This window comes from Salvelinus namaycush, unplaced genomic scaffold, assembly GCF_016432855.1.
Source record: "Salvelinus namaycush isolate Seneca unplaced genomic scaffold, SaNama_1.0 Scaffold310, whole genome shotgun sequence".
In the NCBI taxonomy this organism is placed as follows: Eukaryota; Metazoa; Chordata; class Actinopteri; order Salmoniformes; family Salmonidae; genus Salvelinus; species Salvelinus namaycush.
The window spans coordinates 206,336-232,585 of NW_024060009.1; the positions used below are offsets into that span (position 1 = coordinate 206,336).

The 26,250-nt window shown below is 42.0% G+C and overlaps 1 protein-coding gene across 1 annotated transcript in view; it reads right to left on the reverse strand.

Annotated features, from left to right (window-relative positions):
* Nucleotides 1–2,208: 2,208 nt before the first annotated feature.
* The window catches only part of hbs1l (HBS1-like translational GTPase), a 28,769-nt gene continuing 4,727 nt past the window's right edge, over nucleotides 2,209–26,250 (reverse strand). The window contains exons 4-13 of the mRNA XM_038985244.1: nucleotides 25,282–25,428; nucleotides 25,038–25,112; nucleotides 18,091–18,208; nucleotides 16,831–16,899; nucleotides 12,069–12,173; nucleotides 10,940–11,030; nucleotides 8,761–8,869; nucleotides 8,112–8,212; nucleotides 6,100–6,244; nucleotides 2,209–2,648 (exon numbers count right to left, since the gene is read on the reverse strand). Of these exons, the coding sequence (XP_038841172.1) occupies nucleotides 2,637–2,648; nucleotides 6,100–6,244; nucleotides 8,112–8,212; nucleotides 8,761–8,869; nucleotides 10,940–11,030; nucleotides 12,069–12,173; nucleotides 16,831–16,899; nucleotides 18,091–18,208; nucleotides 25,038–25,112; nucleotides 25,282–25,428 (972 nt within the window). The 3' untranslated portion in view covers nucleotides 2,209–2,636. The remainder of the gene's footprint in view (nucleotides 2,649–6,099; nucleotides 6,245–8,111; nucleotides 8,213–8,760; nucleotides 8,870–10,939; nucleotides 11,031–12,068; nucleotides 12,174–16,830; nucleotides 16,900–18,090; nucleotides 18,209–25,037; nucleotides 25,113–25,281; nucleotides 25,429–26,250) is intronic.

The following is a 26,250-nucleotide window of genomic DNA, read 5'->3' on the forward strand; positions in this document are numbered from 1 at the left end:
GTTGGCGATGGGGCTTTTGTCATGTTGGCGATGGGGCTTTTGTCATGTTGGCGATGGGGCTTTTGTCATGTTGGCGACGGGGCTTTTATCATGTGGGCGATGGGGCTTTTATCATGTTGGCGACGGGGCTTTTGTCATGTTGGCGACGGGGCTTTTGTCATGTTGGCGACGGGGCTTTTGTCATGTTGGCGACGGGGCAGTTGTCCTGGTCTGCTCAGCTCCAGAGCGTACATAGGTCCGTTCTAAGGGGGGGGGGGGGGCTAATTAAAAATGTAGGACACTTTCAATAAGGGAAAATACCATGACATCAATAACTACATTATGTTTATAAACAAATGCTCTTAAAACACCTGTCAGTCAGTCTGTGGATCTGATGATGGAGATGAGGAAGGTGAAGGAGATGGTGAGGGAGGTGAAGGTGAGGGAGATGGTGAGGGAGGTGAAGGAGAGGGAGAAAATGAGGGAGGTGAAGGAGATGGTGAAGGTGAGGGAGAAAATGAGGGAGGTGAAGGAGATGGTGAAGGTGAGGGAGGTGGAGGGAGAAGATGAGGAAGGTGAAGGTGAGGGAGGAGATGGTGAGGGAGGTGAAGGAGAGGGAGATGGTGAGGGATAAGATGAGGGAGGTGAAGGTGAGGGAGATGGTGAAGGTGAGGGAGAAGATGAGGGAGGTGAAGGAGAGGGAGAAGCTGAGGAAGGTGAAGGAGATGGTGAGGGAGGTGAAGGTGAGGGAGATGGTGAGGGAGGTGAAGGAGATGGTGAGGGAGGTGAAGGAGAGGGAGATGGTGAAGGTGAGGGAGAAGATGAGGGAGGTGAAGGAGAGGGAGAAGCTGAGGAAGGTGAAGGAGATGGTGAGGGAGGTGAAGGTGAGGGAGATGGTGAGGGAGGTGAAGGAGATGGTGAGGGAGGTGAAGGAGAGGGAGATGGTGAAGGTGAGGGAGAAGATGAGGGAGGTGAAGGTGAGGGATGTTTTTCAGCGGCAGGGACTGGGAGGGAAAGGATCAAGGGAAAGATGAACGGAGCGAAGTGCAGACTGAGGCTAAGGTTCACCTTCCAACAGGACAACGACCCTAAACAATCACGTGACGGGCGTTGGCTAATAAGAATCTGAGAGAACAATGTGAGTGAGAGGTGCTTCGGAGCACGGCAGCCGGGAGAAGGGAATTATAATTATTATATTCAGCCCAAGGGCACAACGACCACTGGTCGCAAAATACATGGATTATTTAGGAGGCATTACGGCCACACAAAGGGGATGCCGCCGGGAAATTCGAGGCATTATCAAGCGCTTGTCAAATTGTGAATGAGAGACTGATGAAGTGTGTACAGCCTGCGCAAAAAAAACAAAGCAGAGCTCATACCTTTCAAGCGACTTTTTTCAAATCATCATTAGTCTCATCATGCACCCTTACAATGTATTAAACATCAAAACATATAAACCGGACGTTTGTAGAACAGCTAAAGTTACATTAATAATGAATAATAGGAATATCTATTTCTTTGTTAACAGCTCCACACAGAATAGCTGCATGTTCACACTCCCTCAAACCTTTCTGAGAAAATATCCATTCTATTTTATTCAGCTTTGTTCAATTGTATTCTTCAAACTATAAAATAATATTAAATAATGCCATGGAATTCTGAGCAAATCTTGCCTGCTAAATGAACTAGTGTACCCCACAGACACATGGCATAGTCAGATCAGGACCTAACATAAGGACAATTTAGAGTATGCTATTCTGTTCTTCTGAAATAGACTACATTTTCTTCATATCATGTTACTTTAGACCTGTCTAAAATAAATAATGGATTTATTGTGAAGGTGAAGGCTATATTACATGGATTTATTAGACTTTTTAAATGTAGATGTTCCAAAGGTCTGAATCAGTGGCTTGTAGTCTGAGTGGAAGCCAAGAGATGCTAAATGTGATTATGTTAATTAACGGTCAATTACCGTGTGACCGGCAGTTATTTGCTTGACAATCACCGGCTGACAACATTTCATGACCGCCACAGTCCTAGGCCCAATGCAGTCAAAAACATGATTTTCCTGTGTTTAATATATACCGTATTTATATACCATGAGGTTGGAATAACACTGTGAAAAGAGCAGTTTGAAAAAGCTGCCTGAAAATTCTGACCGTTTTGGTAGGACGGAGTTTTGGGTAAATTAGTTATAATAGACCAATAAGAAAGAGTTCCAAACCTCTCTGCCAATAACAGCTATTTTTTCAGTTTTCCCACTCACATGACTTCCAGACAGTTCTTACTTGAGAAATTACTATTTGCTATGAAAACAATTTTTGTTGTTTCTTTTTTGCCCATTTTAATTAAAAAACAAAATCACAGTAAGATACTTAATTGTAACCCAGAAATGATTTGATATCGAGATAAAAAACAGCTGGATTGGACCATTTATTGGTTCATCGTTTACTTCATCTTGTATGGTAGCTTCTGCCCTGGATGGATGGATGGATAGATAGAGGGATGGATGTGAACACTCAGTCTGTGAATGACACTTCTGTCAATCTCTTGAAGGAATTGCACTTTGTCTGTCTTGTCTCTGTCAGTCTGCAGCTAGCCATCTGTCATGCGGTCTCTGGGTTCTTGACTTGATCGAGCTGGATCAGATCTGATCGTCAGTCTTTGATCTGCAGAGAAAATAAACCAAGACGAGGTTAAAACATTCAACTCTAAAGTTTATGGAAACCAAATCCTTCACAACAGACAGATGAACTGCCTGTAACTTCGACAGGTCTGCTCAGATAGAACATTAGGGGCTGTATCCCAAATGGGGCCCTATTCCCTATATAGTACACTACTATAGACCAGGGCCCTATTCCCTATATAGTACACTACTATAGACCAGGGCCCTATTACCTATATAGTACACTACTATAGACCAGGGCCCTATTACCTATATAGTGCACTACTATAGACCAGGGCCCTATTCCCTATATAGTGCACTACTATAGACCAGAGCCCTATTCCCTATATAGTGCACTACTATAGACCAGAGCCCTATTCCCTATATAGTGCACTACTATAGACCAGAGCCCTATTACCTATACAGTATACTACTATAGACCAGGGCCCTATTACCTATATAGTACACTACTATAGACCAGAGCCCTATTCCCTATATAGTGCACTACTATAGACCAGGGCCCTATTACCTATATAGTACACTACTATAGACCAGGGCCCTATTCCCTATATAGTACACTACTATAGACCAGAGCCCTATTCGCTATATAGTACACTACTATAGACCAGAGCCCTATTCCCTATATAGTACACTACTATAGACCAGGGCCCTATTCCCTATATAGTGCACTACTATAGACCAGGGCCCTATTCCCTATATAGTGCACTACTATAGACCAGAGCCCTATTCCCTATATAGTGCACTACTATAGACCAGGGCCCTATTCCCTATATAGTACACTACTATAGACAAGGGCCCTATTACCTATATAGTGCACTACTATAGACCAGAGCCCTATTACCTATACAGTATACTACTATAGACCAGGGCCCTATTACCTATATAGTACACTACTATAGACCAGAGCCCTATTCCCTATATAGTGCACTACTATAGACCAGGGCCCTATTACCTATATAGTACACTACTATAGACCAGGGCCCTATTACCTATATAGTACACTACTATAGACCAGAGCCCTATTACCTATATAGTACACTACTATAGACCAGAGCCCTATTACCTAATAGTGCACTACTATAGACCAGAGCCCTATTCCCTCTATAGTACACTACTATAGACCAGGGCCCTATTCCCTATATAGTACACTACTATAGACCAGAGCCCTATTCCCTATATAGTACACTACTATAGACCAGGGCCCTATTACCTATATAGTACACTACTATAGACCAGGGCCCTATTACCTATATAGTACACTACTATAGACCAGGGCCCTATTACCTATATAGTACACTACTATAGACCAGGGCCCTATTACCTATATAGTACACTACTATAGACCAGAGCCCTATTACCTATATAGTACACTACTATAGACCAGGGCCCTATTACCTATATAGTACACTACTATAGACCAGGGCCCTATTACCTATATAGTACACTACTATAGACCAGGGCCCTATTCCCTATACAGTATACTACTATAGACCAGGGCCCTATTACCTATATAGTACACTACTATAGACCAGGGCCCTATGGTAACACTTTATATAGTACACTACTATAGACCAGGGCCCTATGGTAACACTTTATATAGTACACTACTATAGACCAGGGCCCTATTACCTATACAGTATACTACTATAGACCAGGGCCCTATTACCTATATAGTGCACTACTATAGACCAGGGCCCTATTCCCTATATAGTGCACTACTATAGACCAGGGCCCTATTACCTATATAGTGCACTACTATAGACCAGAGCCCTATTACCTATATAGTGCACTACTATAGACCAGAGCCCTATTACCTATACAGTATACTACTATAGACCAGGGCCCTATTACCTATATAGTACACTACTATAGACCAGAGCCCTATTCCCTATATAGTGCACTACTATAGACCAGGGCCCTATTACCTATATAGTACACTACTATAGACCAGGGCCCTATTACCTATATAGTACACTACTATAGACCAGAGCCCTATTACCTATATAGTACACTACTATAGACCAGAGCCGTATTACCTATATAGTACACTACTATAGACCAGAGCCCTATTACCTATATAGTACACTAATATAGACCAGAGCCCTATTACCTATATAGTACACTACTATAGACCAGGGCCCTATTACCTATATAGTACACTACTATAGACCAGAGCCCTATTACCTATATAGTACACTACTATAGACCAGGGCCCTATTACCTATATAGTACACTACTATAGACCAGAGCCTTATTACCTATATAGTACACTACTATAGACCAGGGCCCTATTACCTATATAGTACACTACTATAGACCAGAGCCCTATTACCTATATAGTACACTACTATAGACCAGGGCCCTATTACCTATATAGTACACTACTATAGACCAGGGCCCTATTACCTATATAGTACACTACTATAGACCAGAGCCCTATTACCTATATAGTACACTACTATAGACCAGAGCCCTATTACCTATATAGTACACTACTATAGACCAGAGCCCTATTCCCTATATAGTGCACTACTATAGACCAGGGCCCTATTACCTATATAGTACACTACTATAGACCAGGGCCCTATTACCTATATAGTACACTACTATAGACCAGGGCCCTATGGTACCACGTTATATAGTCCACTACTATATACCAGGGCCCTATTCCTACACAGTCCACTACTATATACCAGGGCCCTATTCCCTATATAGTCCACTACTATAGACCAGGGCCCTATTACCTATATAGTACACTACTATAGACCAGGGCCCTATTACCTATATAGTACACTACTATAGACCAGGGCCCTATTACCTATATAGTACACTACTATAGACCAGAGCCCTATTCCCTCTATAGTACACTACTATAGACCAGAGCCCTATTCCCTGTATAGTGCACTACTATAGACCAGAGCCCTATTACCTAATAGTGCACTACTATAGACCAGAGCCCTATTCCCTCTATAGTACACTACTATAGACCAGGGCCCTATTACCTATATAGTACACTACTATAGACCAGGGCCCTATTACCTATATAGTACACTACTATAGACCAGGGCCCTATTACCTATATAGTGCACTACTATAGACCAGGGCCCTATTCCCTATATAGTGCACTACTATAGACCAGGGCCCTATTACCTATATAGTGCACTACTATAGACCAGAGCCCTATTACCTATATAGTGCACTACTATAGACCAGGGCCCTATTCCCTATATAGTGCACTACTATAGACCAGGGCCCTATTCCCTATATAGTACACTACTTTAGACCAGAGCCCTATTCCCTATATAGTACACTACTATAGACCAGGGCCCATTGGTCTCTGACACTATATAGGGAATAGGTTGCCGTTTGGGACAAAAGCCTACAATGTAGATATATTTTCCTCAGGTAGCAAGAGAAGGCCGGAGCCCGGTTACCTCGGTGACGACCCCGGCAGCGATGGTTGACCCTACGTATCTCAGCATGAAGCGTCCCAGCTCCTTGAAGTCCTTATAGAGCTCCAACGCCACGGGTCTCTGCGTCTGGATCTCTACCATCGCGTTCATACCCTTACCCAGACACCTACACAACGTTAAACAAACATGTATACAACATTCAGAGTCTTTTCCCAACACTAGGGGTGGAACGGTTCACCAAACCCATGATTTGGTACGTATTGCGGGTTTTTTTGGGGGTCGCGGTTCGGATTTTGGTACATCGGGGAAATGAAATGCCATTCACAATGTTCCTGGCATCGTCTGTTGTGACAGGATGGTTCAGTTGGGTTTCCACTCTGATGCTGCGTTTGTAACCATGTGGGAGGTTAGAATTTACCAGTTGCAAAGTCGTAAATACCAAATCGGAGGCATCTATGTGAATTGAACTCTTTCGAGAAACGCAGATTGACTAATGTCAACCGTAAACTGAAAGTACGGCGATCGTAAAACAAATGACAGAGTAAAAAAAAAAAAGATTGCGTTTTTATAAATGTTTTTTTTAAAACTGCTGTTATAGAGGTCGTTTCCTCAGTAGGTGACAGAGGTTAGGGTCAGAGGTCACCATGTAGAAGTGGTGGGAGCACAAGTTTCCCCACTTGTAATGACCCACTAGATTTTCCCCCAGTCGTATTTGGTAAATCCCCACTTGATTACAAACGGCCTCCTTCAGTGAGAGGTGGGAGCACAAGTTTCCCCACTAGTAATGACCAGTTGGAGGGCCATTAAACTAGATTTTCCCCCCCAGTCGTATTTGGTAAATCCCCACTTGATTCCTTCAGTGTCAGACGAACACTTGTGACTCTCATAAAAGGGGGCGTGTCGGTACATCTCCCACTTCGGGGTAATGTGATGGGCTGTCACTGATAAGTACTGACAGTGTATGAATAGAAATGTTTTTTTGCTTACTCATTACGAGGCGTTGTGTGTAGAATGACGAGGGGGGAAAAAATGTATTTAACCCATTTTAGAATACGGCTGTTGTGCGACAAAATGTGGAACGAGGAAAAGGCTCTGAATACTTCCTGAATGCACTGATCCGGTGCTTCCTGTTTACTGAAATGGGTTCGCAACGTGGCTCCAGAAACTTGACGAGGTGCTCTGAAACCTAAACTATTCTCAACCCACTGAGAATGGGAGCATACCCGCGGCATATAAACAAGACAAGTAAAAAATATAAAACAAAGCCTACCTATCTATCCGTCTTGTACCTTCTTTGGCCCGGTCAGAATCAGCTGCCAAGGAGCAGCTTGAATGCAAAGGGCAGACGTTGTGTTGTTTCTATGTGGTTCCGTCTTGCCCCGATATACTGGGGTGATGAAGTGTTGGCAGCTGTGGCGACGACATACTGTTAAACGTCTTATCCACCCCTCTTGTCCATCTCTACTGTGAACCCAACATGTTCCCCGAACTAGAGATTTTAACGACGGATCCTCCGATTCTGGTTTATCAAACCCCAACATTTGTACAGAACTCGTTCCCGCCTGTACCTCACAAAAGGACAGTTTGAAATGTGCCAATTAATATTATAATCTTGATAACGTGTGCGTAGGCTCTAGTTGTCTTTAACAGAAGAGTCTGAAAGGTTTTCAGCTCAGATGCAGCTTCGGGCTGTAGCCTGTAGGCATATTATTTTCACTTGATAAATATCTATTTTAAGTATTCATTCAGGTTCCACAGTGAAGAACCGAGGTCCCTGTGCCGAACAGTTCGGTACGAATACATGTTCCCGTTACAACCCAACCAAAACACAATGTTAATGCTTACTGCATCACAACACTGAATACATAATTCGGGAGAGTATCCTCGATCCTGAATCAGACGTAGCGATATCGGGCCGACTTCCTCAACAACAAAACCGTGCGATGAGCGAGGCTAAAACTTCTCTTCTGTTATGGTCCCTCAGCAGCACGAAGCAGCTACATCATCTATGAAGACTTCACCTTGATACTCACTTTGGTTTCTTCTTGAGCACCTCCCCGCTGCTCTTGTGCAGAACACTGACCAGCTTCCTGATGGTGGCAGGTTCACTGATCGTCTGGTAGTGCAACACAACCTACACACAGAACACACACTTAGAACCACACACTTAGAACCACACACTTCACACACTTAGAACCACACACTTCACACACTTAGAACCACACACCTCACACACTTAGAACCACACACTTAGAACCACAGACTTCACACACTTAGAACCACAGACTTCACACACTTAGAACCACATACTTCACACACTTAGAACCACACACTTAGAACCACAGACTTCACACACTTAACCACCCACTTAGAACCACACACTTCACACACGTAGAACCACCCACTTAGAACCACACACTTCACACACTTAGAACCACACACTTAGAACCACACACTTCACACACTTAGAACCACACACTTCGAACCACACACTTCACACACTTAGAACCACAGACTTCACACACTTAGAACCACACACTTAGAACCACAGACTTCACACACTTAGAACCACACACTTCAAACCACACACTTAGAACCACACAGACAACATTCTTAGAGCTACTTAGAACAAACAGACTTAGAACCACCCACGGAACACAGATTGTTTGTGTGTGTACTCACGGGGAAGCCCTGTGTGATGGGGACCTCTATGTTGAAGAGTAGGACTCTGGCCCTGAAGCGGGAACACGCTCTGATTGGCTCCTTAATATCACAGAACACACAGCCCACACTGGAGGAGAGATTATAGACACTGAGTGGACAAAACATTATGAACACCTGCTCTTTCCATGACAGACTGACCAGGTGAATCCAGGTGAACGATATGATCCCTTATTGACGTCACTTGTTAAATCCACTTCAATCAGTGTAGATGAAGGGGAGGAGACTGGTTGAATAAGGATTTTTAAGCCTTGAGACAATTGAGACATGGATTGTGTATGTCTGCCATTCAGAGGGAGAATGGACAAGACAAAATATTTAAGTGCCTTTGAACGGGGTACGGTAGTAGGTGCAAGGCGCATCGGTTTGTGTCAAGAACTGCAACGCTGCTGGGTTTTTCACGCTCAACAGTTTCCCCCGTGTGTTTCAAGAATAATCCACCACCCAAAGGACATCCAGCCAACTTGACACAACTGTGGGAAACATTGGAGACAACATGGAGTCCACAAGTGTGTGTTTTGATGTCTTCACTATTATTCTACAATGTAGAAAATAGTAAAAATAAAGAAAAACTCTTGAATGAGTAGGTGTGTCCAAACTTTTGACCGATACTGTATGTTGAAGAAGGTGTGTTCATCTCTGTCCCACGGCCCTGTGGAACACTTTCAACACCTCGTAGACTTCACACAGACCAAACATTACAGGGATAGAAACACACAGTAAAGAATTACACATTCACTTGTTCTGATGATGACCAGTGGGGCAGGGTTAGAGGTTAGGGGTTAGGGTTTAGGTTCTATACTAACTTGATCTTGATGATGACCAGTGGGGCAGGGTTAGAGGTTAGAGGTTAGGGTTTAGGTTCTATACTAACTTGTTCTGATGATGACCAGTGGGGCAGGGTTAGAGGTTAGAGGTCAGAGGTTAGGGTTTAGGTTCTATACTAACTTGATCTTGATGATGACCAGTGGGGCAGGGTTAGAGGTCAGAGGTTAGGGGTTAGGTTCTATACTAACTTGATCTTGATGATGTCCAGTGGGGCAGGGTTAGAGGTTAGAGGTCAGAGGTTAGGGTTTAGGTTCTATACTAACTTGATCTTGATGATGTCAAAGTGGGGCAGGGTTAGAGGTTAGAGGTCAGAGGTTAGGGGTTAGGTTCTATACTAACTTGATCTTGATGATGTCCAGTGGGGCAGGGTTAGAGGTTAGAGGTCAGAGGTTAGGGTTTAGGTTCTATACTAACTTGATCTTGATGATGACCAGTGGGGCAGGGTTAGAGGTCAGAGGTTAGGGGTTAGGTTCTATACTAACTTGATCTTGATGATGTCCAGTGGGGCAGGGTTAGAGGTTAGAGGTCAGAGGTTAGGGTTTAGGTTCTATACTAACTTGATCTTGATGATGTCAAAGTGGGGCAGGGTTAGAGGTTAGAGGTTAGGGGTTAGGTTCTATACTAACTTGATCTTGATGATGTCCAGTGGGGCAGGGTTAGAGGTCAGAGGTTAGGGGTTAGGTTCTATACTAACTTGATCTTGATGATGTCCAGTGGGGCAGGGTTAGAGGTTAGAGGTCAGAGGTTAGGGGTTAGGTTCTATACTAACTTGATCTTGATGATGTCCAGTGGGGCAGGGTTAGAGGTTAGAGGTTAGGGTTTAGGTTCTATACTAACTTGATCTTGATGATGTCCAGTGGGGCAGGGTTAGAGGTCAGAGGTTAGGTTCTATACTAACTTGATCTTGATGATGTCCAGTGGGGCAGGGTTAGAGGTTAGAGGTTAGGGGTTAGGGTTTAGGTTCTATACTAACTTGATCTTGATGATGTCCAGTGGGGCAGGGTTAGAGGTTAGAGGTCAGGGGTTAGGGTTTAGGTTCTATACTAACTTGATCTTGATGATGTCCAGTGGGGCAGAGTTAGAGGTCAGAGGTTAGGTTCTATACTAACTTGATCTTGATGATGTCCAGTGGGGCAGGGTTAGAGGTTAGAGGTTAGGTTCTATACTAACTTGATCTTGATGATGTCCAGTGGGGCAGGGTTAGAGGTTAGAGGTTAGGGTTTAGGTTCTATACTAACTTGATCTTGATGATGTCCAGTGGGGCAGGGTTAGAGGTTAGAGGTTAAGGTTAGGGTTTAGGTTCTATACTAACTTGATCTTGATGATGTCCATGCCAGTGACAGTCAGACTAACATGATCTCCTGCTGCTGCCCAGTCCAGAGGCTCATCGTGGAGAGTGATACCTACACAGAGACAATACAGAGACAGACAGATAGGGAGACGGAGAGAGGGAGGAGAGAGACAGAGAGAGAGAGACAGAGAGAGGGAGGAGAGAGACAGAGGGAGAGGGAGGAGAGGGAGGAGAGAGAGCGACACAGAGACACAGACAGAGAGAGACAGAGGGAGGAGAGAGAGCGACACAGAGACACAGACAGAGAGAGACAGAGAGAGACAGGGAGCGAGAGAGATGAGAGACAGACACACACACAAAGAGAGGCAGAGAGAGAGACAGAGTGATAATGTGCTGTATGTCCACAAGGTGGCACTGGTGTATTATTGTGCTCAGACATTGAGAAACACACACAGACACAGAGACACACAGACACAGAGACACACAGACACAGAGACACACAGACACAGAGACACAGAGACACAGAGACACACAGACACAGAGACACAGAGACACACAGACACAGAGACACACAGACACACAGACACAGAGACACAGAGACACAGAGACACACAGACACAGAGACACACAGACACACAGACACACAGACACACAGACACAGAGACACAGAGACACAGAGACACACAGACACACAGACACAGAGACACAGAGACACAGAGACACACAGACACAGAGACACACAGACACAGAGACACAGAGACACACAGACACACAGACACACAGACACACAGAGAGACAGACACACCGAGAGACAGACACAGAGACACACAGAGAGACAGACACACAGAGAGACAGACACACCGAGAGACAGACACACAGACACAGAGACACACAGACACAGAGACACACAGACACAGAGACACACAGACACAGAGACACACAGACACACAGACACAGAGACACAGAGACACACAGACACAGAGACACACAGACACACAGACACAGAGACACAGAGACACACAGACACAGAGACACACAGACACAGAGACACACAGAGAGACAGACACACCGAGAGACAGACACACAGAGAGACAGACACACAGAGAGACAGACACACAGAGAGACAGACACACAGAGAGACAGACAATACCTTTAACAGTGCATGTCTCATTGGGGGGCATGGCCAGTACTCTGTCTCCTGTCTGAATGTAGCCCGCCTCGATCTTCCCTGTTACACAGAACCCTGAGCCCTGATCTAGAACCAGAGAACAGGGTTAGAACACAGAACCCTGATCTAGAACCACAGAGAACAGGGCTAGAACACAGAACCCTGATCTAGAACCAGAGAACAGGGTTAGAACACAGAACCCTGATCTAGAACCACAGAGAACAGGGTTAGAACACAGAACCCTGATCTTTAAAAATAATATCAACAGCTGATCGAGCACAAAAAGCTTATTTCTCTCCAATGTTGTGTTCAAATGTGTTTACATCCATGTCAGTGAGTATTTCTCCTTTGCCAAGATAATCCATCCACCTGACAGGTGTGGCATATCAAGAAGCTGATTAAACAGCATGATCATTACACAGGTGCACCTTGAGCTGGGGACAATAAAAGGCCACTCGAAAATGTGCAGTTTTGTCACACAACACAATGCCACAGAGGTCTAAAGTTGAGGGAGCGTGCAATTGGCATGATGACTGCAGGAATGTCCACCAGAGCTGTTGCCAGAGAATTTCATGTTCAGTTCTCTACCATAAGCCGCCTCCAATATCATTTTAGAGAATTTGTCAGTACGTCCAACCAGCCTCACAACTGCAGACCACGTGTAACCATATTAGTACAGGACCTCCACATCCTGCTTCTTCACCTGCGGGATCGTCTGAGGGGGGGTTCTTTTGTGGGGAAAACTAATTCTGATTGGCTGGGCCTGGCTCCCAAGTAGGTGGGCCTATGCCCTCCCAGGCCCATACATGGCTCTGCCCCTGCTCAGCCATCTAAAATCCATAGATTAGGGCCTAATGAAATTATTTAAATTGACTGATTTCCTTTTATGAACTGTAACTCAGTAAAATCTTTGAAATTGTTGCATGTTGCGTTTATATTTTTGTATTGTTTTATTTTATATTTTAGTTCAGTATAGATAGACGGCAGGGGATCCTAGTGGTTAGAACGTTGGACCTGGTCGCTGGATCGAATCTCCGAGCTGACAAGGTAAAAATCTGTCGTTCTGCCCCTGAACAAGGCAGTTAACCCACTGTTCCCCGGTAGGACGTCATTGTAAATAAGAATTTGTTCTTAACTGACTTGCCTAGTTAAATAAAGGTAAATAAAGGTTACATTTAAAAAATCCCTCGGCCAACTGGGTAACATGGTGATGTGCCCTTGAGCAAGGCACTTCACCCTAATTGCTCCTGTAAGTCGCTCTGGATAAGACATCTGCTAAATGACTCAAATGTAAATTAGATATTTTTGTATTTCATTTTCAATAGATTTTATTTTTTATTTGTACATTTTCACTGTCATTATGGGGTTTTGTGTGTAAATGGTTGAGAGACAAATCAATGCCATTCATTTTTGAATTCCGGCTGTAACACAACAAAATGTGGAATAAGTCACGGGGGTACGAATACTCTCTGAAGGCCCTGTATGTTCTCAATTTAAAATGATACCTGCAGACAATGTATGAGGCAAACCATACACCAGATGTTGTACAAACATGCCTTTTAAAGAATGACATTTAAAAATGGTTTAGTACAAATCCAACCCTTTTAATTTAGATACATTTAGTAATGTATCTGTATCTATGTAATGTATCTCTGTAATGTATCTGTATCTCTGTAATGTATCTATATCTATGTAATGTATCTGTATCTATGTAATGTATCTCTGTAATGTATCTATATCTATGTAATGTATCTATATCTATGTAATGTATATGTATCTATGTAATGTATCTCTGTAATGTATTGTATCTATGTAATGTATCTATATCTATGTAATGTATCTCTGTAATGTATCTGTATCTATGTAATGTATCTGTATCTATGTAATGTATCTCTGTAATGTATCTGTATCTATGTAATGTATCTGTATCTATGTAATGTATCTCTGTAATGTATCTGTATCTATGTAATGTATCTCTGTAATGTATCTCTGTAATGTATCTGTATCTATGTAATGTATCTATGTAATGCATCTATATCTATGTAATGTATCTATGTAATGTATCTCTGTAATGTATATGTATCTATGTAATGTATCTATATCTATGTAATGTATCTCTGTAATGTATCTGTATCTCTGTAATGTATCTATGTATTGTATCTCTGTAATGTATCTGTATCTATGTAATGTATCTATATCTATGTAATGTATCTATATCTATGTAATGTATCTCTGTAATGTATCTGTATCTCTGTAATGTATCTATATATATGTAATGTATCTGTATCTATGTAATGTATCTCTGTAATGTATCTATGTAATGTATCTATATCTATGTAATGTATCTCTGTAATGTATCTATGTAATGTATCTATATCTATGTATTGTATCTATGTAATGTATCTCTGTAATGTATCTCTGTAATGTATCTCTGTAATGTATCTATATCTATGTAATGTATCTGTATCTATGTAATGTATCTATATCTATGTAATGTATCTATATCTATGTAATGTATCTATATCTATGTAATGTATCTATGTAATGTATCTGTATCTATGTAATGTATCTATATCTATGTAATGTATCTATATCTATGTAATATATCTGTATCTATGTAATATATCTATGTAATGTATCTATATCTATGTAATGTATCTATGTAATGTATCTATGTAATGTATATGTATCTATGTAATGTATCTGTATCTATGTAATGTATCTGTATCTATGTAATGTATCTATATCTATGTAATGTATCTCTGTAATGTATCTGTATCTCTGTAATGTATCTATATATATGTAATGTATCTGTATCTATGTAATGTATCTATGTAATGTATCTCTGTAATGTATTTGTATCTATATCTATGTAATGTATCTGTATCTCTGTAATGTATCTAAGTAATGTATATGTATCTATGTAATGTATCTCTGTAATGTATCTATATCTCTGTAATGTATCTGTATCTATGTAATGTATCTATATCTATGTAATGTATCTCTGTAATGTATCTATGTAATGTATCTATATCTATGTATTGTATCTATGTAATGTATCTCTGTAATGTATCTCTGTAATGTATCTATATCTATGTAATGTATCTGTATCTATGTAATGTATCTATATCTATGTAATGTATCTATATCTATGTAATGTATCTATATCTATGTAATGTATCTGTATCTATGTAATATATCTATGTAATGTATCTATATCTATGTAATGTATCTATATCTATGTAATGTATCTATATCTATGTAATATATCTGTATCTATGTAATATATCTATGTAATGTATCTATATCTATGTAATGTATCTATGTAATGTATCTATGTAATGTATATGTATCTATGTAATGTATATGTATCTATGTAATGTATCTGTATCTATGTAATGTATCTATGTATTGTATCTATGTAATGTATCTATATCTATGTAATGTATCTCTGTAATGTATCTATATCTATGTAATGTATCTCTGTAATGTATTGTATCTATGTAATGTATCTCTGTAATGTATTGTATCTATGTAATGTATCTCTGTAATGTATCTGTATCTATGTAATGTATCTATATCTATGTAATGTATCTATGTAATGTATTGTATCTATGTAATGTATCTATATCTATGTAATGTATCTTTGTAATGTATCTATGTAATGTATCTATATCTATGTAATGTATCTCTGTAATGTATCTATATCTATGTATCTGTATCTATGTAATGTATCTATATCTATGTAATGTATCTATATCTATGTAATGTATCTATATCTATGTAATGTATCTGTATCTATGTAATATATCTATGTAATGTATCTATATCTATGTAATGTATCTATATCTATGTAATGTATCTATATCTATGTAATGTATCTATATCTATGTAATATATCTGTATCTATGTAATATATCTATGTAATGTATCTGTATCTATGTAATGTATCTATGTAATGTATCTATGTAATGTATCTATGTAATGTATATGTATCTATGTAATGTATCTGTATCTATGTAATGTATCTATGTATTGTATCTATGTAATGTATCTATATCTATGTAATGTATCTATGTAATGTATCTATATCTATGTAATGTATCTCTGTAATGTATCTATATCTATGTAATGTATCTCTGTAATGTATTGTATCTATGTAATGTATTGTATCTATGTAATGTATCTCTGTAATGTATCTGTATCTATGTCATGTATCTATATCTATGTAATGTATCTATGTAATGTATCTATATCTATGTAATGTATCTTTGTAATGTATCTATGTAATGTATCTATATCTATGTAATGTATCTGTATCTATATAATGTATCTGTATCTATATAATGTATCTGTATCTATATAATGTATCTATATAATGTATCTATATCTATATAATGTATCTATATAATGTATCTGTATCTATATAATGTATCTATATAATGTATCTGTATCTATATAATGTATCTATGTAATGTATCTATATAATGTATCTATATAATGTATCTGTATCTATATAATGTATCTGTATCTATGTAATGTATCTATGTAATGTATCTATATCTATGTAATGTATCTATATCTATGTAATGTATCTATGTAATGTATCTGTATCTATGTAATGTATCTATGTAATGTATCTATGTAATGTATCTGTATCTATGTAATGTATCTCTGTAGACCCACACATAACTGGGTTAGAACACACAGAACCCTGATCTAGAACCACAGAGTGTGATCTCACCTTTGAAGACGTCCGAGACACACAGTCGGAAGGGCTTTTCTATCGACCTCTGGGGTGGTTTGAAATAATCTATGGAGGGGGAGGAGGAGGAAGAGAGAGGAGGTGGACAGAGAGAATAGATATGGAGGGAGAGAGAGCAGAGAGAATAGATATGGAGGGAGAGAGAGCAGAGAGAATAGATATGGAGGGAGAGAGAGCAGAGAGAATAGATATGGAGGGAGAGAGAGCAGAGAGAATAGATATGGAGGGAGAGAGAGCAGAGAGAATAGATATGGAGGGAGAGAGAGCAGAGATAATAGATATGGAGGGAGAGAGAGAGCAGAGAGAATAGATATGGAGGGAGAGAGAGCAGAGAGAATAGATATGGAGGGAGAGAGAGCAGAGAGAATAGATATGGAGGGAGAGAGAGCAGAGATAATAGATATGGAGGGAGAGAGAGCAGAGAGAATAGATATGGAGGGAGAGAGAGCAGAGAATAGATATGGAGGGAGAGAGAGCAGAGAGAATAGATATGGAGGGAGAGAGAGCAGAGAGAATAGATATGGAGGGAGAGAGAGCAGAGAGAATAGATATGGAGGGAGAGAGAGAGCAGAGAGAATAGATATGGAGGGAGAGAGAGAGCAGAGAGAATAGATATGGAGGGAGAGAGAGCAGAGAGAATAGATATGGAGGGAGAGAGAGAGCAGAGAGAATAGATATGGAGGGAGAGAGAGAGCAGAGAGAATAGATATGGAGGGAGAGAGAGCAGAGAGAATAGATATGGAGGGAGAGAGAGCAGAGAGAATAGATATGGAGGGAGAGAGAGGAGAGAATAGATATGGAGGGAGAGAGAGCAGAGAGAATAGATATGGAGGGAGAGAGATAGAAAAAGAACATGAGAAAAATAGTGAGATGTTATCTTCAAATTAGACTGTTGACTGATATCACTGAGTTATACTCTGTTACCATGCTGACTAATACCATAGCAACATCACAATGATTACCATTTTTACAATTGTCACAGTCATAACACTACTTAGACACACACACACTTTCAGATCATTACAGAAGAGAGCGGAGGCTAAATAAAACAGTCAATATGTCTCAGCTACTCTGCTATCTCTCTGAGCTCCTGGAGATCATTCGTTCTTCGTTAAATATACTTGTCCAACAGCCATGTACACAACGGATGTTTTAATGTTAACATTGTTGAGTTGTCACATGTTATTTTCCAAAGCTTTGTGGACTTGAATAAGAGTGTGTGTGTGTGTGTGTGTGTACCGATCTGTTCCAGCAGACAGGGTCCAGAGTACCAGGATGTTAGCGCCAGAGCAGAACTCTTAGTGGTCAGGTTCTCTCCTGATAGACCACTAGTTGGCACGTAGAACACATCAGAGTCCTGGGAGAGAACATAGAACACATCAGAGTCCTGGGAGAGAACATAGAACACATCAGAGTCCTGGGAGAGAACATAGAACAGCTATTACACAAGTTTAAAAACCAGCCTCGGACTCGGGAATGTTAAAACCCCCCTCAGACTCGGGAAGGTTAAAACCCCCCTCAGACTCGGGAAGGTTAAAACCCCCCTCAGACTCGGGAAGGTTAAAACCCCCCTCAGACTCGGGAAGGTTAAAACCAGCCTCAGACTCGGGAAGGTTAAAACCAGCCTCAGACTCGGGAAGGTTTAAAAACCAGCCTCGGACTCGGGAAGGTTAAAACCAGCCTCGGACTCGGGAAGGTTTAAAAACCAGCCTCGGACTCGGGAAGGTTAAAACCAGCCTCGGACTCGGGAAGGTTTAAACCAGCCTCGGACTCGGGAAGGTTTAAAAACCAGCCTCAGACTCGGGAAGGTTTAAAAACCAGCCTCGGACTCGGGAAGGTTTAAAAACCAGCCACGGACTCGGGAAGGTTTAAAAACCAGCCTCGGACTCGGGAAGGTTTAAAAACCAGCCTCGGACTCGGGAAGGTTTAAAAACCAGCCTCGGACTCGGGAAGGTTTAAAAACCAGCCTCGGACTCGGGAAGGTTTAAAAACCAGCCTCGGACTCGGGAAGGTTTAAAAACCAGCCTCGGACTCGGGAAGGTTTAAAAACCAGCCTCTGAACTCGGGAAGGTTTTAAAAACCAGCCTCTGAACTCGGGAAGGTTTAAAAACCAGCCTCGGACTCGGGAAGGTTTAAAAACCAGCCTCGGACTCGGGGAGGTTTAAAAACCAGCCTCGGACTCGGGGAGGTTTAAAAACCAGCCTCGGACTCGGGGAGGTTTAAAAACCAGCCTCGGACTCGGGGAGGTTTAAAAACCAGCCTCGGACTCGGGAAGGTTAAAACCACCCTCGGACTCGGGAAGGTTTAAAAACCAGCCTCAGACTCGGGAAGGTTTAAAAACCAGCCTCGGACTCGGGGAGGTTTAAAAACCAGCCTCGGACTCGGGGAGGTTTAAAAACCAGCCTCGGACTCGGGAAGGTTAAAACCACCCTCGGACTCGGGAAGGTTTAAAAACCAGCCTCAGACTCGGGAAGGTTTAAAAACCAGCCTCAGACTCGGGAAGGTTTAAAAACCAGCCTCGGACTCGGGGAGGTTTAAAAACCAGCCTCGGACTCGGGAAGGTTAAAACCAGCCTCGGACTCGGGAAGGTCAAAACCAGCCTCGGACTCGGGAAGGTTAAAACCACCCTCAGACTCAGGAAGGTTAAAACCAGCCTCAGACTCAGAAAGGTTAAAACCAGCCTCAGACTCAGGAAGGTTAAACCCAGCCTCAGACTCAGGAAGGTTAAAACCACCCTCAGACTCAGGAAGGTTAAAACCACCCTCAGACTCAGGAAGGTTAAACCCACCCTCAGACTCAGGAAGGTTAAACCCACCCTCAGACTCAGGAAGGTTAAACCCACCCTCAGACTCAGGAAGGTTAAAACCAGCCTCAGACTCAGGAAGGTTAAACCACCCTCAGACTCAGGAAGGTTAAACCCACCCTCAGACTCAGGAAGGTTAAAACCACCCTCAGACTCAGGAAGGTTAAACCCCCCCCCTCAGACTCAGGAAGGTTAAAACCCCCCCCCCCTCAGACTCAGGAAGGTTAAACCCCCCCCCCTCAGACTCAGGAAGGTTAAACCCCCCCCCCTACCTCAGACTCAGGAAGGTTAAAACCCCCCCTCAGACTCAGGAAGGTTAAACCACCCTCAGACTCAGGAAGGTTAAACCCCCCCCTCAGACTCAGGAAGGTTAAACCACCCTCAGACTCAGGAAGGTTAAACCCCCCCCTCAGACTCAGGAAGGTTAAACCACCCTCAGACTCAGGAAGGTTAAACCCACCCCCTCAGACTCAGGAAGGTTAAACCACCCTCAGACTCAGGAAGGTTAAAACCAGTCTCTGACTCAGGAAGGTTAAAACCCCCCTCAGACTCAGGAAGGTTAAAACCACCCTCAGACTCAGGAAGGTTAAAACCCCCCCTCAGACTCAGAAAGGTTAAAACCCCCCCTCAGACTCAGAAAGGTTAAAACCCCCCCTCAGACTCAGAAAGGTTAAAACCCCCCCACAGACTCAGAAAGGTTAAAACCCCCCCTCAGACTCAGGAAGGTTTAAACCCCCCCTCAGACTCAGGAAGGTTAAAACCACCCTCAGACTCAGGAAGGTTAAAACCCCCCCTCAGACTCAGAAAGGTTAAAACCCCCCCTCAGACTCAGAAAGGTTAAAACCCCCCCTCAGACTCAGGAAGGTTTAAACCCCCCCTCAGACTCAGGAAGAGGTAAAACGTTCCTTTTTATTCTATGAGTTGTATTTTCCCATATAAAGTCTGTTATGACTGAGTATAGTTAATTAAGCAATGTCTTCGGTGGGGTAATTGGTATTACCGATAATAAGTATACAAACTTTAGGAGCCATGCCATTCTGAAGAGGCGTATTCTACCTGTAAAATTTGGCGGGACATTCTTCCATTGAATTAGATGTGCTTTCATATCGTTGAGTTACTGGATAAAGTTATCGTTATATATTTGTTGTTTGTTGTCAATTATTAAACATCCTAAGTATTTTATACATTTTATGGGCCACTGAAAGGATGTCGATCATGAGTTAGTATTTTCATTTTTCCTATTGCCACTATTTCAGGTTTTTCCAAGTAAATTTTATATCCTGAGATCCGCACCGAGCTAAAGGCTAGAGCTGTCGTTTTCAGTGAGCGGGACACTAATCCGGACGCCTATAAGAAATCCCGCTATGTCCTCAGATGATCCATCAAACAAGCAAAGCATCAATACAGGATTAAGATTGAATCCTACTACACCGCCTCTGACCGCTCGTTGGATGTGGCAGGGCTTGAAAACTATTACGGACTACAAAAGGGAAACCCAGTAGCCCATGCTCGAGAGCACCAGCTGTTCTGGATGACCGTGTGGTAACGCTCTCGGTAGCCAATGTGGGCAAGAACTTTAAACAGGTCAACATTCACAAAGCCAAGGGGCCAGATGGATTACCAGGACGTGTACTCAAAGCATGTGCGGACCAAATGGCAAGTGTCTTCACTGACATTTTCAACCTCTCCGTGACTGAGTCTGTAATACCAACATGTTTCAAGCAGACCACCATAGTCCATGTGCCCAAGAAGGCGAAGGTAACCTGCCTAAATGATTACCGCCCCGTAGCACTCACGTCGGTAGCCATGAAGTGCTTTGAAAGGCTGGTCATGGATCACGTCAACCCCATCATGTCAGAAACCCGAGACCCATTCCAATTCACATACAGCCCCAACAGATCCACAGATGATGCAATCTCAATCGCACTCCACACTGCCCTTTCCCACCTGGACGTAAGGAACACCTATGTGAGACTGCTATTCATTGACTACAGCTCAGCGTTCAACACCATAGTGCCCTCAAAGCTCATCACTAAGCTAAGGATCCTGGGACTAAAAACCTCCCTCTGCAACTGGATCCTGGACTTCCTGATGGGCCGCCCCCAGGTGGTGAGGGTAGGTAGCAACACATCTGCCACGCTGATCCTCAACACTGGAGCTCCCCAGGGGTGCGTGCTTAGTCCCCTCCTGTACTCCCTGTTCACCCACGACTGCATGGCCAGGCACGACTCCAACACTATCATTAAGTTTGCAGACGACACAACAGCCTGATCACTGACAACAACGAGACAGCCTATAGGGAGGAGGTCAGAGACCTGGCCGTGTGGTGCCAGGACAACAACCTCTCCCTCAATGTGATCAAGACAAAGGAGATGATTGTGGACTACAGGAAAAGGAGGACCGAGCACGCCCCCATTCTCATTGACGATGCTGTAGTGGAACAGGTTGAGAGCTTCAAGTTCCTTGGTGTCCACATCACCAACAAACTAACATGGTCCAAACACACCAGGACAGTCGTGAAGAGGGCACGCCAAAGCCTATTCCCCCTCAGGAGACTGAAAAGATTTGGCATGGGTCCTCTGATCCTCAAAAGGTTTTACAGCTGCACCATCAAGAGCATCCTTACTGGTTGCATCACTGCCTGGTACGGCAATTGCTCGGCCTCCGACCGCAAGGCACTACAGAGGGTAGTGCTTACGGCCCAGTGCATCACTGGGGCCAAGCGTCCTGCCATCCAGGACCTCTACACCAGGCGGTGTCAGAGGAAGGCCCTAAAAATTGTCAAAGACTCCGGCCAACCTAGACACCTTTATATTCCTGCTGCTACTCTCCTGTTTATTATCTATGCATAAGTCACTTTAATAACTCTACCTACATGTAGATATTACCTCAATTACCTCGACTAACCGGTGCCCCCCCCCACATTGACTCTGTACCGGTACCCACTGTATATAGACCCGCTATTGTTATTTACTGCTGCTCTTTAATTATTTGTTACTTTTATTTCTTATTTTTGTAGGTATTTTTCTGTAAATAGGCATTTCACTGTAAGGTCTCTACACCTGTTGTATTCGGCGCATGTGACAAATAAAATCTGATTTGAACTCAACATCCTCTCCCAATCTGTCCACTGCATACCACCGTTATATAACTAACTCAACATCCTCTCCTAATCTGTCCACTGCATACCACAGTTATAAAACTAACTCAACATCCTCTCCTAATCTGTCCACTGCATACCACAGTTATAAAACTAACTCAACATCCTCTCCTAATCTGTCCACTGCATAATAAATAGTGTTATAAAACTAACTCAACATCCTCTCCTAATCTGTCCACTGCATAACACTTTTATAAAACTAACTCAACATCCTCTCCTAATCTGTCCACTGCATAACACTGTTATAGAAGTCTTAGTGGACAGGTTCTCTCCTGATAGGCTACGGGTCGGGACAGACAACACACTTATAATACTACATAACACTGCAATAACTAACGTAGAACACAGAGTCCTGGGAAAGAGCACAACCATAGAATTAGGCTACAAAATAGATATAGAATCTCTATAAATATAACACTTAACTTCTCTAGGGTAGGGGGCATCATTTTCACTTTTGGATGAAAAGCATACCCAAATTCAACTGCCAGCTACTCATCCCCAGAAGATAAGATATGCATACTATTAGTATATTTGGATAGAAAACACTCTGAAGTTTCTCTGAAGTTCCCCCAGGAGAAGTTTCTAAAACAGTTTCAATCATGTCTGTGAGTATAACAGAACTTATTTAGCAGGCGAAACCCGGAGGACAAACCATTCAGATTTTTTTTTTGTTGAGGTCACTCTCTTTTCAATGAGTTTTCATTGGGAAAACAGATTTCTAAGCGAATTGCTTGCAGTTCCTACGGCTTCCACTTTCAACAGTCCTGAGAAATTGGTTGAGGTTATTCCTTTGTGTAATGAAGAAATATGGCCATCTTGAAGTCGAGTCACTCTAGGTGTCCTGTTAGATTAGAAGCGCATGACCAGAAGGCATGCTACGGTTGGTTTTAATCCTGTATTGAACAGATCATCCCGTCTTCAATTTGATCAATTATTAACGTTAAAAAATACCTAAAGTTGTATTACAAAAGTAGTTTGACATTTTTGGGCAAAATTTACAGGTAACCTTTGAGATATTTTGTCGTCACGTTTGAGCAAGTTGGAAGCTGTGTTTTTCTGGATGAAACGCGCCAAATAAATGGACATTTTGGATATATATCGACGGAATTAATCGAACAAAAGGACCATTTGTGATGTTTATGGGACATATTGGAGTGCCAACAACAGAAGCTCGTCAAAGGCATGAATTATATTTTTATTTCTGCGTTTTGTGTCGCGCCTGCAGGGTTGAAATATGCTTCTCTCTCTTTGTTTACAATGTTGCTATCCTCAGATAATAGCATTTTATGCTTTCGCCGAAAAGCCTATTTGAATTCTGACATGTTGGCTGGATTCACAACCAGTGTAGCTTTAATTTGGTATCTTTCATGTGTGATTTAATGAAAGATTGATTTTATAGTAATTTTCATAGTAATTCATTTGAATATGGCGATCTGCATTTTCTCTGGCTTTTTGCCAAGTGAGACAGTAGCGTCTTGCCTAAACTCTGATTTTTGGATATAAATATGAACTTTACCGAACAAAAAAATACATGTATTGTGTAACATGAAGTCCTATGAGTGTCATCTGATGAAGATCAAAGGTTAGTGATTCATTTGATCTCTATTTCTGCTTTTTGTTACTCCTCTCTTTGGCTGGAAAAATGGCTGTGTTTTTCCTTGACCTGGCTCTAACCTAACATAATCGTTTGGTTTGCTTTCGTCGTAAAGCCTTTTTGAAATGAGACACTGCGGCTGGATTTACAACAAGTGTATCTTTAAAATGGTGTAAAATACTTGTATGTTTGAGGAATTTTAATTATGGGATTTCTGTTGTTTTGAATTTGGCGCCCTGCACTTTCACTGGCTGTTGACGAGGTGAGACGCTACCGTCCCACATACCCTAGAGAAGTTAACACACTGCTATAAAAGCATTATAAATCTGCTATAACACTATTAGAAACACAATTAAACTGTAGTTTAGGTTAGCTGATTGTCTTAATTCAGTGTCCACTAACCCTAGCTCCAGGTCAAAGGTCCTAACCCTAGCTCCAGGTCGAAGGTCCTAACCCTAGCTCCAGGTCGAAGGTCCTAACCCTAGCTCCAGGTCGAAGGTCCTAACCCTAGCTCCAGGTCGAAGGTCCTAACCCTAGCTCCAGGTCGAAGGTCCTAACCCAAACTCCAGGTCGAAGGTCCTAACCCTAGCTCCAGGTCAAAGTTCGAAGGTCCTAAACTAGCCACCCACCTTGAATCCAGCCTGTTTCAGGAAATGTCCAAGTTTGGAGATGATCTCTTTGAATCGCTCCTGTTGCCAGTTTACCTGTTACACACACACACACACACACACGCACACGCACACGCACACACACAGAGAGAGTTCCCTTTTAAACATATCTGTTACAATACGATTGTACCATAAATGACACTGTTGTCAGAGTAACATGCGTTGCCGTGGCTACACCTAGTAGTAGTGGTAACTTTGTTCTCACCTGGTCCATCTTGTTAACGGCAACAGCGAGCTGCGTGACGCCCAACGAACGGACCAGAAGGCCGTGCTCTCGCGTCTGACCACCCGCCTCGAACCCTGCCTCAAACTCACCTCTGCTGGCATCTACCACTAACACCGCCACGTCCGCCTGTGAGGAGACACACACAGGTTATACAAACACCAGTTGTATGAAAGGCTATAATGAGGACAGTCTGATCTGTATTGACATTCTGATCTGTATTAAAGGCCATAATGAGGACATTCTGATCTGTATTAAAGGCCATAATGAGGACATTCTGATCTGTATTAAAGACCATAATGAGGACATTCTGATCTGTATTAAAGGCCATAATGAGGACATATACTGATCTGTATTAAAGGTCATAATGAGGACATTCTGATCTGTATTAAAGGCCATAATGAGGACATTCTGATCTGTATTAAAGGTCATAATGAGGACATTCTGATCTGTATTAAACACCATAATGAGGACATTCTGATCTGTATTAAAGGCCATAATGAGGACATTCTGATCTGTATTAAAGGCCATAATGAGAACATTCTGATCTGTATTAAAGGCCATAATGAGGACATTCTGATCTGTATTAAAGGCCATAATGAGAACATTCTGATCTGTATTAAAGGCCATAATGAGGACATTCTGATCTGTATTAAAGGCCATAATGAGGACATTCTGATCTGTATTAAAGGCCATAATGAGGACATTCTGATCTGTATTAAAGGCCATAATGAGGACATTCTGATCTGTATTAAAGGCCATAATGAGAACATTCTGATCTGTATTAAAGGCCATAATGAGGACATTCTGATCTGTATTAAAGGCCATAATGAGAACATTCTGATCTGTATTAAAGGCCATAATGAGGACATTCTGATCTGTATTAAAGGCCATAATGAGGACATTCTGATCTGTATTAAAGGCCATAATGAGGACATTCTGCTCTGTATT